The sequence below is a fragment of the Lissotriton vulgaris genome, chromosome 1_1, assembly GCF_964263255.1.
Source record: "Lissotriton vulgaris chromosome 1_1, aLisVul1.2, whole genome shotgun sequence".
Lineage (NCBI taxonomy): Eukaryota > Metazoa > Chordata > Amphibia > Caudata > Salamandridae > Lissotriton > Lissotriton vulgaris.
Window position 1 is genome coordinate 1,013,037,205 of NC_141685.1, and position 13,562 is coordinate 1,013,050,766.

Genomic DNA, 13,562 nt, shown 5'->3' on the forward strand with positions numbered 1-13,562 from the left:
AGCTATCTTCTGGTGCACAATACAATGGGCCTATTTCTACCCGATTGCCTTCCTTTGTTTCCGGTGTCTAAAAGAATCTGCAATAAGACCAGTTGCATAATCCAGTTTCTTTTATGACTCAGGTCCTATTTATCATCGAAAGCATTTACACGCTGCTCTCTGTCACAAGCTCTCCGGTCGGATAATCTGAACCTCATATGTATTCTGAAGTACGAGACTTGGAGGCTGCTCCTTTTGGTTCTGTGCTGCCAAACTTTGCTACAAACTCCTCCTAAACTCAGTCTTATACCTAATCCTTTCTACACCCATAAGAGCTGTAATGTCCATCTTTTATCCCCTATAATTTCTGGTTCACTGGATCTTAGCAAGACTTTTCCGCTGAGACACCCTTGGGTAGTGCACTTAACAATGTAGTAATCAATCATTGCATCCTCTAACTTTATATAATATGTGAAAGTAAAAACAAGGGGTACGTTCCAAATTTACACTTTGTTATAAAGGAAGGTGGAAAGCTGTTCCTAGAAAGAGCTGAAGAACAAAGCTAAGGGTCGATGAAGCAGTGGATTATGGGTTGGGAACCGGAGGAAAAAAAAAGACAAATTATGGCTACTCTGAGGAATATCACCCAGCAGATGGTACATTACAATACTTGTCCTTCTGATAATATAGGAAACTCATTCTGGGGCCTTTCTGTAATCCAGAATGAAGCAGGTTTAGCTTTAAATTTGACTAAGTCCTTCTTACCTTGTTCTGTGGAAATGTATTCATATATATGCATGAGTACCATCGCCTTTTGTATCTATGGCCCTATTTATCAAGGGTTTGTGTCGCGTTTGCACCACGAAGTGTGGTGCATGCGCGACACAAATCCTAAAATGTGGTTTATCAAGCCATGCAGCGAGGCTTTGCGTGGCTTGATAAATCAGAAGTAGTGCAAATCGCTGTGTTGGAAAGGTGTTCTATGGGTATTGTGTGGATGTTCCCACATAACTCCTGTGAGTTTCAATGCATTCCCACATTTACCATTGCTGGTTGACCTAGGAATTCGCCAAAATAGTACGCCTTCCCACGTGAGGCACAACAAGGAAAAATATCTTCATTTCTTTGTTACTTCCTCTTTCCATCTGCGTTGCATTCTGCAGCACACATAGATAGAGGAATATGCCTCAGGGAATTATTTTTGCGCAGGAAGGTGTCCCTTCCTGCACAAAAACAATCTTGCATTCAATGCAGGCGCTCATTCATTATGGTGCAAGGGAGCCTTTGTTGGCACTAGGCAGCCCCATTATGCGTCAGTGCTTGGGAAAGGGCAGGAATGTGTTGCATTGTAAATAAAACAGCTCATTTCTGCCTTTTCCCTGTAAAACAGCCCAGTAAGGTGACTTGCTGTGCTGCCTTACTTTTACATAAACAGCTACCCTAGCCCTAGTCTCTAGCATGTTGGATAATCACTAGTAGAAAAGAATGCAAGTAAGCTCTCTATAACCGGCCTTTAAATCCATAAAATGGAGGCCTGTCATTGACCATTCTGGGTGAAAAACTCAAATTCTTTAACGCATTGCACAATAAATGAGAGGCACCAACGTAAACACAAAACAAAAACCTAAAATCTGGCTTCTATAGATCTCACCAACTGACATTAGCTGTCTGCTGTATAACATACTGAACAAAGTAAAAACAGAAAAGTGTGAAAAAAATTAGTTATTGGGACAGGAAGTCCAGGTGTTTAAAGAAGGCAGGTAGGGTGTTCTATAGCTAGAAAAAAGAGAAGGTTAAGTCTGCATTGCCTTCAACATAGATTAATTGAGAAAGGCTCAGCACCAGTGCAAAGATATGCACCAGCACATAACAATATGCATGTGTGATACATGGGAGTAAACCTTTGGCTTTTAACAGCTTTTGTAGCATTCCCTGTTGAATCACTCTGAAATGTATAGAAATAGGTTGCATTTCAAAGGTCATGGACTATATTTTGGTGGCATCATACCTTAGATCTCTGTATTCTCCTAGTCCACAAAGGGCCTGACTAGCAAATATTTTTTCTATAACTGACTTACTGCTGGGAATATAGAAGCAAGTTATGCCAAAGTGTGGAGTAAGAAAAATCAAATCAAAGAACAAAGTCAGCAATGATGGGAAAAAGACACAGTTTTGCAGATTTCCAAGAACCTGAGAGCATGTTTATGCCACTCAAGTTTGGTCAGTTTTATTGAGTTCACAATGGGTTAAAACATAATAATCTAAGTGGGTATTACTCCAAGGCCGTGATTATGAGAAATAGAATGTGCTGGAAAAGAAACCAGTTACTTATTTGTGATAAAGGATTTGAAGCATGGAGATCTCCCGAATTCACAGACTGTGTATAATTCTGCCATCTATTTGTTGGATCTGGAAGAGCTGAATTACAAAACGTTTTTTATACTATTGGAAGGATTCATCATAGGCAGAGCCTCAATATGATGATAAAAGTAAGCACACAAGACCCCCTAACATGACCTCCATCTTAGATTTTATTCTTGCCATCTCTTCCACTAGCATTCTTCACTGGTTGCACAAGAATCTAAAACACCATTACTACAGGTAAGTAACTTATTTATTTTTCAATGTGAAATCTCTTCTAGATTCCCATACTGTGCAAAGATTATCTAATGGTTTCGGTCCCCTGTGGAAGGGGTTTGTTGATGGGGTGGATGAGAACAAGTGTCTTAATATTGACTGTCCTACGGCCACTTCCTTGCATGATTCTATGTTTACACAATGGTGTCTTGAGGATGTCCTGTGGTGAGACATGGGCAAGGAATGCTAGTGCGGCACCTTTCTTCAAGGTGGAATGTGCCTCAGGCTTCACCTTTAGTGTTTTGTTTGTCATTTTATAATAGTACTCCATAGTCTGCACTATTCATCTTGCAATTTTATTGCTGGTCACTGCTGGGCCCAGTACCTGTGCCTAATGGCCTATGAAAAACTGTATTGTTCCTGATGTCCTGTGCTTCCTGTTTCCTGTATGTAGCACATTACATTTCTTCTTACACCTAGAGTAAACCATGGTTTCTCTGCTATATTACTCAGCTTTTGGAAGAAAGCCAGAGTGATATGGCTTAGTAGATATAGAACAGTGACACTACCTCAGACTTGAACCTTTGGTGTGTTCTCAGGGTAACTTTCAGCCTGATTCATCAGCATGTTTTGCGAGTCTGAAATAGCGATTCATAAGGAATCGCTATTCCAGACTCGCAAAACGGGATTCATGTAGGAATAGCAATTTTTTTTGCGATTCCTACAGATTCCTTATTTGGGATTAGCAAATTGCTAACAAGGAATAACTCCCCATTCATTCCGGAAAAGGTGAGCTTGAGCTTGCAATTGCTGAACACTTTTCAATGTATGGTACACCATTGCCTTCCCTATATCCAGATCTGCCTCACAACAATTGTTTATCATCCCTGAAACAGGGTGACATTTTTTCAAATCACTCTGAAACCATAGCACTGCAGGTTTACCATCTTCTGAAAGTTTCTTTGACATTGTTCGAATGAGTTTGTCTTTACCAGCCAGTTGTCCAAGTGTAGACAAACTAGTCTGACTCCTGAGATGGGCTGCTACCCCTGTGTTTTATTATTAGCTTGCCGTGGGGTGCCTACCACTGCTAATGTTTTATTAAACACCCTTGATGCAGATTTTATGCCATAAGGTAAAACCTTGAATTGATAATGTAACCCGGTCATCACACGCATGAGGTATTTCCTGTGCAATGGGTGTTTTGATATGTGGAAGTAGATGTCCTTTAAATCTATAGTCACCAGGTAATCCTCCTTCTCTAAAGGTACTACTCGCTGGAGGATTGCATTCCGGAACATTTGAATTTGAATGAATTTGTTCATAAACCTCAAGTCCAACCAAGACTAGCCACACAGAGCTTGTTTTGGTACCAGAAAGTAGACAAAAGAATGCCCTTGGGTAGCTCCCCTCTAGGGCCTAGATGTAGGTAATAGCAATTTACCGAATGGTAAATACCGAATTTTACAGATTCGGTATTCACTATTCGGTAATTGCTATGTAGGTAAAATAATCGGTAAAAATACCGAATCTGTATGATTCGGTAATTACCGATTCTGTAATTACAGAATCGGTATTTGCCATTGATTCCTATGGGCCTTGAAGCCCATAGGTATCAATGGCAAATACCGATTCTGTAATTACAGAATCGGTAAAATTACCGATTTTGCAAGGGTGACAGGGTGTCACTTTGACACCCTGCCCCTGTTTCTGGCTTGTGTGCCATTTGACACACAGACATGCCCTTAGGGCATGTCTGTGTGCCACATGGCACAGGTGTACATGCACAGATGTGCATGTACACTGGAATTCGTTATTTACCATGGAATAGTATTCCATGGTAAATAACGATTCGGTAAGGGCCTGTGGCACGGATTACAGTGCCACCTACATCTTGATTTACAGAATCGGTAAATTTACCAATTCGGTATTTTACCGATTCTGTATATTTACCGAATCGGTAAATATACCGATTCTGTAAATAAAATGCCCCCTACATCTCAAAAGCCAAATACCGGTCGGAAACGGCCGAAATCGGCCGTTTCCGACCGGTATTAAGGCTCCTACATCTGGCCCTTGGAGTACTATTTCAATGGCATGTGCTGGTTATAGTTCCTCGGCTTCTCTCTTGAAGTTTCTCTATCCGATCCTTTCTTTTCCTCTGCTGTTTTGGTGTTATTATTATTGTGTATTTTGAGGAATTCTAAACAATGCCAATGTTTACCAGGTTTAGCCCTCGCTTGTTTCTTATTATGGACTCCCAGGTGCTTTGGAAGTCCCATATTCTCCCCCCCCCCCCTACAAGTGTTGTGTGTGTTGGGGGGGACCAGCAATTTTTGACTGTGCAGGTATCCCCTAGGGGTGTTTACTTTTTACTTGCCCCTGCATAAAACAAGTGTATTTGACTGCTGTCATTGTCCAGCCTGGCTGAACTGGCCCGTTGCAGCTTGTCTCTGAATAAGAGGAGTGTAGCATGGCATCCTCTGCCCGCTTGTCACTGTGGCCACCCCAACTCAAAAGAGGACTTAGAATGATTGCAGATCTAAAACAAAACTTTTCTTGTTGACAAGGTGTTCGATTTTTGCAACTAGTACCCTTTTCTTTTGCTAAACGTTGAAGGTGTCAGAGGTGTTTTTGTCTCCATGTGACTTTTTCTTCAAGGCTGCCCGCCGTACCTTCCCCTACCAAGCTTGATCTCCCTCAGAAGACAAGCAGACAGTCTTGGGCACCTCCTTCCTTGTGACCTTGACTGTGTACCCAGTTGGGTGAAAAGTTTCTTGAGCTCTTTAGACGAAGATTTTTTCGGAATTGAGGGCTTGTGTTTATGTGGTTCTGCTTGTTTGTTCAAAGTTTTTGACTTCATCATTTTACTCGGTAGCTTGTATACCGTCCTTCTCAACAGCTCTGAAAACCTTTTACTTTAGGACGCTGTAGACTTAGGATCTCATTTATTGGGTTTTGGCATAGGGCTGCACAATAAGTCACCTTGCTGCGCTGCCCTACGTCAAAGTGAAAGGGCACAAATGCACAATATTTATCCAAAACAGTGAGTTCCTCTCCTTTCCCCCTGTGCTGGCTGTGTTTTTGCCGCCCATAGCCAATGCAGGCAACCTTGTACCATGGGGAAAGGATGTTAGTGTTGTAGGCAGGATTGTTTTTGTGCAGGACATTCTGCAGCACACAAAAAAAGGAAAAAACCTATGAAATATAAACATAATTCTCCTCGTTACACCTGCCCTGGGGAGGCGTAAGATTACAACGCAATCCCAGGTTCACAAGTCCTTGTAAATTTGGAAATGTGTCAAAACCCACAGGAGTTGCGTGGGAACACCTACCGCAATGCCCATGGAACACCTCCCTTGCAAAGAGTAAGGCGATGCAGTATTTGTGCTGCTTAGACTTACTCCAGATTTATTCAACACCACACAATGTGGCTTTGTAAATCGGACTCAGAGCCTTGTGTCATGCATGTACCACTTTGCGTGATGCAACCGTGATGCAAGGCTCTTATAAATATGCCCACCGGGTCTTGGCGCTTGGGCAGTTTCCTCATGGTCTCAGTCTGCCTTGTGTTTAACCTGAGCTTCTTTAGCCTTGCCATCATCCACCTCCGAGAAACCCATCTGGTCCATTGACGAAGCGTTTCTCTTCTGCAACTCCAGTTCGGAAGGTCCTGCAGTGTCTGCTGCTGCCAAATGGGTAAGTAATACCTTGTCATTATGAATGAAGGTTTCGTGTTGCAACAGTGAACATGTGTGGAAGTCTTTGGACTGACGTTTCTTTGGAAGGCAGAACATGCATAATGAATGATCGCCTTTGAAATGACCTTCTGATGACTACCTGGACAGAACTTAAAAATCGTGCTCATACTACATAATGATTGAAGAATCTCAGGGACTCCACCTTCAGAAAATTTAATTCTCGAACTACGTCAACAACCCCAGAGATTATCCATGAAAACCTCAGTGCTCTCTTGAGCTCTCTCTACTAGTTTTCAACAACTTTTTTCGTGATTTCTACAGTGCAACAACCATGAGAGAAAGGCATCTAGGAGTGCAGTCACGTTAGGGGGCATTGTGTAACTACGTAATGTTCAGGCTATACCTAGGTCAATGGCCACCAAGTGGCGGAATTATGCACACCATGTGAGTATAGTGGATGTTTCATGCTGCAGAATCTGACACGGCTAACAGGCACTGGCTCCAGGGCTGAGGCTGGTGCAGTAGGTTCAGGGTTTACAGTTGCTTGCACTGGGTGCGGATTCCGGGCACTTGTATTGGAGGGTGAGTATTGCCAGAAGGGAGTGGCAGGGCCTCTCTTAAGGGTGGGGAGGAGGTACAAATGCCAGCCAGTGGTGCACAGGAGCAAAGTGACAGGGGCTGGTGGAAAGGATGGGAGGGCCAAGTGCTGGTATGGAAAGGAGAGTTTGCCCGGACCCCACATAAGGGTCAGAGACCTAAAATGAACAAGTGGTGTCAGGTGGAGGGGATGAAGTTGTGTTGCGGACTGGTTCACGGGATGAAAATCCCAGTCTCGCAATCTACAATGGACAAGTCACTGATTCACTGCAATTGTGCATGACACCATGATTTCTCTAGAGCTACTGTTCCCTACAAATGCTTTCACAGAAAGAGAACAACCTCTTGGAGCAGCACCAGTAGCACCTACCTCCACCAAGAGTCCAGTCTAGCACCCACACTTACTAAAGACAGTAACAACTGATCGAATATGGCCCCAGCTCTTATTTCCAGCAAGTCCCGGTCCAGTTAGGGCAGCTTCTTCAAGTCTTCATTACTCATGATGGTAAGTCCAAAGAGCAGCAATAATTGCAGATTGCCTGAAGTTAGAGGACCCTCACATAATTGTAAATAACAGAAGAGTAGCCCATCGCGTTTGTCATTTCATCAAGGACAGGGCCTAATGAATTCAGGCCAAAGCATACACTAATGTGAACCATAACAGCCCACTTAAATAATGAATCAAGCCTTCGTCCCCATCTAAATCTGTTGCAGTCTAAGGATCTGTCCAATACCAAGTTGCCATATCCCATAGCACCATCCCCAGTTACCACATACGCGTCCAGCTTTAGCCCCTCACTGTTGTGAGGTGTGTCTGGCCTCTTCCCCGACAAGTACATCTACAGCCGTATGTAAGATTTCTTACCTCCATAAATGCACCCCTGGACCACAAGGTCCTGTTTCTAGCTGAGTATGTTCATACCTAAATATTGCTATATAAGTGTATTCCTTACACCATTAGGTGTCTACTTAAGGTGGCTGAGTGTTCCAAGAAAACTCTGACTACCCTCTGTCCGTGTCCATCCCTTTCACCCTTGTAACCTAGGTTCAGTCTATGCACCACACTGTCCGTTGTTGGTGCCTCATGACAGCAGCCAGCCCACACTCACACATAGGAAGATAAGGACACTGTCCTTGCCAAGATGTCCCAAGGCCGAAGTTCAAAGGGGGATCTTTCCAGTCTGAATGTTGCTGAATGTGCTTTCATCCAGTGGAACGTATTGTCCCAGCTTTGTGTTCAGAAAGAACAACCGGTCTGATGTCAGGAGTGGATTGAATCCTTCTCGTTGTAATCTCGTCTTCTGAATTTTAAAGGTGCCTTGAAAACAAAGGAACGGGGAAATGGGTCAAAAAGGCAAATGCATACCCCTTACTGCATGCTCACTCCCAAATCACCCACAGCAATGTGTCTCCCCAACCAAGCATTTACTCAACATGTAAACCTCCATGAAATAATAGATGAAAAATCAAGATGAGAGCGGATTTTGAGCAGCAGTCGCCCACCTCGAGGAATAAGGATAGTAACTTGTCAGGGTGAAGCCCAAAGTTACTTTTTTAACATGACCTCAACTCCCTGGAAACTATGACACTACACAGATAGGCTCAACTCAGGGCAATACGTAAAGTATTCATACAGTACCAACCCAGTAATAAAAGAAAACACCAAACAGTCAAAATCTCAAACCGATTTAGAAAAATAGAACATTATTTATTAAAGAAAATGACAACAAAATGAGAAAATCTAGTAAGGGGAACTGGAGAAATTAATTTTTAATGAAAAATTGCACCAAAAAGCAGTTAGCGCCAATTACGTTCTATGAAAGGATCAAGGCGTGGTTTTAGGCCGACCGTGATGGAGTGTCTGTTGGAATACACCAAGAGGCTCATCCCGTTCAAAGATTCTACATTCTGACTACTTTTTTTAATGTAACGCAAAATCCTCCATGGGAGGCAAGTTTGAAGCTATACCCAGAGGTCTTTGAAGTCCAAAACATATGTCACAACTTTTTTTTGAGGAGTAGGAAAGAGATTGCAGATGAACAATGCTAGTTTGTCTAGTAACCGCAGTACTTCATCTTAAGCACAGCTTCTGTCAAACTCCTTCACCTGTCATCCCATTTGCTCTTTGACAGTTTCTGTAATCCATTGCAAGCATCTCAAAGAGCTGGGGGAAGGAGTGAGGATATGTGAAATGTGTGTGGCCTATTTAGAGGCCTAGTCTAAGTACATGCAGTGCAAAGATTGGGGAGGTCATTTTTCATGCGATGGGAAAATTCCCAGGCAGGCGATGAGATTGTGAATACATCGTGGACTTACAAGTAAGCATTATAGTACATGAAGGCAGAGAGCAGTTATGTTTTGATGTAGAGATGCATCTGCTTTAGAGTTTCATTAGGGAAGGGGGTGATGCAAGCAGCAAATCCACCTTTTCTGCATGGTCACCTCCAATCTTTCACTTTTTTCTGGACCTAACTTTTGTAGTTTTTTAAAACTCTGCACTCTATCTTTGTTAAACAGCAGTAAAGTTAATTTTAGTTTTGTAAAGCATGTGGTTATCAGTGGTGTACTGACACTAAATTTAGAAACAGCAGGCATGCAGAGCAGAACTACGGTTGAAACAGATACGTTTTAACAGGGCCGGACTGGGAACAGAACCCAGCCCTGGCAAACTGCTCTGTTTACTTGGGCCGGTTTTGGTGATTTTGTTACCGGGGTCCTATATTGCTGCCCCCCCGGTAACAAAATGGGCCACACATGGGCCCAAAACTAGCCCCCACCCTGGCGGCCCACCGGGGAAATGCCCGGTGCCCTCTACGGCCAGTCCGGCCAAGCGTTTTAATTGCTTTGCCGAATCATGTACGGTTGGCCTACGCAGGAATAGCAAAAGGTATAATGTTCCAATGCTGAGTAGTGACAACTTCTCTCTTCCAGTATGCCTGCTGAGAAAACTTGGTTGTTTTACCAACAGAGTCTCTGAAGACCGCAGGTACCTGCTAGGACAATATTTGGTAAATAAACATGTTGCATAGTTGTGCGGACCAGACTATAAACATAGGTTATAGTCAGGTCCATATTTATTGGTTAGGTTCTCCCCCCTTAAGCATGGTTAAATTGGCTTATCAATGATTGCATTGGCCAACTTTCAGGCAAGTCCCTAGCATAAGGCATAGGAAATAGAGCCATGGCCTCAAGTTAATTGCCACTTGGGGACTGTAGAGCACATGGTTTCAGGCCTACCATGAAAACTTGCTGTCAAATCTGTCTAACTAACCTATTTTCAAAGCCGGCTTTTAAATATTAATAAGTCGCTCCTAGGTACATCGTGTTGCCCACAAGGTAAGGTGTTTGATATTTAAAAGTGGTTGTGCTGTGGGAGGGTGTGTTGTTTTCTTATTTCATTAGGGTTATTGCGCTGTGTAACATTACTGGGGGTGTTGTGGCACAGTTCGAGGATTCATTGGTTCATATGTAAGTTGGCCACTGTGGGAACGGAGCTGGACGGTTGTCTGCCGCTATTATTGCATCTTGATGTGTGCAAATAAAATTTCAATAAAATAATTTCTAACATTTATAAGCCAAACATGAGCAAAATTAAAATTGGCATGTTTTTGCAGTGCATAGATCCCTAAAACCTATTTTCATTGGCAGAGTTGTAGCTGGATCCAAAGTAAAGATTACAAAATGTAATCTGTAACTTTCAAAAGGAAAAGGCTAATTGTCATATTTATTAAGAGATCTATTATTGGTGGAGTCAGCTTTTTAATATTTATTTTGGAAAAATAACTTTTAGAAAGATACCATTTAGATTAGTTGCTTACCTGTAATCCTAGTTCTCTTCCAGGGGTATCCTCATCAAAGTCATAAGCACTAGAATATTCCCGCCCATTTGCAGGACCCCGGAAACACAATCATATATGTGCTCCACATATATGTATCTCCATATATATATACATTGAGCTACACAGCATGCTGGTAGCTGTAGTTCGTAAGGCGAGTGTAGTAGTGTGGGAGGGGCTCCACCTCGTCAGATGCTCAAGCCTCTGAAATCGGGGACTGGAGCGAGGAAACCCATTCCTTGCTCATTCAGCACAGCGCATCGATTCTAATGAACGTCAGCCTCACAACCCACCTCCGACCTTGGAAACAAAGGTTAATGAATCAAGATGACTTACGAAAACAATAATGCACAGCCTACTGAAGTAACACTACTACACTCGCCATACGAACTACAGCTACCAGCATGCTGTGTAGCTCAATGTGAAGAGCAACGCCCACTCAGGGCGGCCCGATTTAAATAAAATGCATTTAAATCATCATGGTGGGTGGAGTGTGCTTATTGCAGCAGTCCATGAGGAAGGGGCGTGTCTGCCCCGAAACGCGTCGGACTTCCTTGTTATCACTCTGGAGGGAAGCTGTGTAGCTGATGGGGCACAAGAAAGACTGGATGGTTGGATGCGCTGTGGGCAGCCCTCCTGAAGCGCTTGGCGCCTTGCTCGTTCAATTTTTCTCCGGTCTGCCATGACCGTGGGAGGGGCTCCACCTCGTCAGATGCTCAAGCCTCTGAAATCGGGGACTGGAGCGAGGAAACCCATTCCTTGCTCATTCAGCACAGCGCATCGATTCTAATGAACGTCAGCCTCACAACCCACCTCCGACCTTGGAAACAAAGGTTAATGAATCAAGATGACTTACGAAAACAATAATGCACAGCCTACTGAAGTAACACTACTACACTCGCCATACGAACTACAGCTACCAGCATGCTGTGTAGCTCAATGTGAAGAGCAACGCCCACTCAGGGCGGCCCGATTTAAATAAAATGCATTTAAATCATCATGGTGGGTGGAGTGTGCTTATTGCAGCAGTCCATGAGGAAGGGGCGTGTCTGCCCCGAAACGCGTCGGACTTCCTTGTTATCACTCTGGAGGGAAGCTGTGTAGCTGATGGGGCACAAGAAAGACTGGATGGTTGGATGCGCTGTGGGCAGCCCTCCTGAAGCGCTTGGCGCCTTGCTCGTTCAATTTTTCTCCGGTCTGCCATGACCGTGGGAGGGGCTCCACCTCGTCAGATGCTCAAGCCTCTGAAATCGGGGACTGGAGCGAGGAAACCCGTTCCTTGCTCATTCAGCACAGCGCATCGATTCTAATGAACGTCAGCCTCACAACCCACCTCCGACCTTGGAAACAAAGGTTAATAAATCAAGATGACTTACGAAAACAATAATGCACAGCCTACTGAAGGAACACTACTACACTCGCCATACGAACTACAGCTACCAGCATGCTGTGTAGCTCAATGTGAAGAGCAACGCCCACTCAGGGCGGCCCGATTTAAATAAAATGCATTTAAATCATCATGGTGGGTGGAGTGTGCTTATTGCAGCAGTCCATGAGGAAGGGGCGTGTCTGCCCCGAAACGCGTCGGACTTCCTTGTTATCACTCTGGAGGGAAGCTGTGTAGCTGATGGGGCACAAGAAAGACTGGATGGTTGGATGCGCTGTGGGCAGCCCTCCTGAAGCGCTTGGCGCCTTGCTCGTTCAATTTTTCTCCGGTCTGCCATGACCGTGGGAGGGGCTCCACCTCGTCAGATGCTCAAGCCTCTGAAATCGGGGACTGGAGCGAGGAAACCCGTTCCTTGCTCATTCAGCACAGCGCATCGATTCTAATGAACGTCAGCCTCACAACCCACCTCCGACCTTGGAAACAAAGGTTAATGAATCAAGATGACTCACGAAAACTATAATGCACAGCCTACTGAAGGAACACTACTACACTCGCCATACGAACTACAGCTACCAGCATGCTGTGTAGCTCAATGTGAAGAGCAACGCCCACTCAGGGCGGCCCGATTTAAATAAAATGCATTTAAATCATCATGGTGGGTGGAGTGTGCTTATTGCAGCAGTCCATGAGGAAGGGGCGTGTCTGCCCCGAAACGCGTGGGACTTCCTTGTTATCACTCTGGAGGGAAGCTGTGTAGCTGATGGGGCACAAGAAAGACTGGATGGTTGGATGCGCTGTGGGCAGCCCTCCTGAAGCGCTTGGCGCCTTGCTCGTTCAATTTTTCTCCAGTCTGCCATGACCGTGGGAGGGGCTCCACCTCGTCAGATGCTCAAGCCTCTGAAATCGGGGACTGGAGCGAGGAAACCCGTTCCTTGCTCATTCAGCACAGCGCATCGATTCTAATGAACGTCAGCCTCACAACCCACCTCCGACCTTGGAAACAAAGGTTAATGAATCAAGATGACTTACGAAAACAATAATGCACAGCCTACTGAAGGAACACTACTACACTCGCCATACGAACTACAGCTACCAGCATGCTGTGTAGCTCAATGTGAAGAGCAACGCCCACTCAGGGCGGCCCGATTTAAATAAAATGCATTTAAATCATCATGGTGGGTGGAGTGTGCTTATTGCAGCAGTCCAGGAGGAAGGGGCGTGTCTGCCCCGAAACGCGTCGGACTTCCTTGTTATCACTCTGGAGGGAAGCTTTGTAGCTGATGGGGCACAAGAAAGACTGGATGGTTGGATGCGCTGTGGGCAGCCCTCCTGAAGCGCTTGGCGCCTTGCTCGTTCAATTTTTCTCCGGTCTGCCATGACCGTGGGAGGGGCTCCACCTCGTCAGATGCTCAAGCCTCTGAAATCGGGGACTGGAGCGAGGAAACCCGTTCCTTGCTCATTCAGCACAGCGCATCGATTCTAATG

At 44.5% G+C, this 13,562-nt stretch overlaps 1 protein-coding gene across 1 annotated transcript in view; it reads right to left on the reverse strand.

Moving 5' to 3' along the window:
* Nucleotides 1-6,435: 6,435 nt before the first annotated feature.
* The window catches only part of SLC27A1 (solute carrier family 27 member 1), a 236,410-nt gene continuing 229,283 nt past the window's right edge, over nt 6,436-13,562 (reverse strand). Inside the window, exon 12 of the mRNA XM_086961355.1 lies at nt 6,436-8,172. Coding sequence (XP_086817481.1) covers nt 8,015-8,172 — 158 coding nt within the window. The 3' untranslated portion in view covers nt 6,436-8,014. The remainder of the gene's footprint in view (nt 8,173-13,562) is intronic.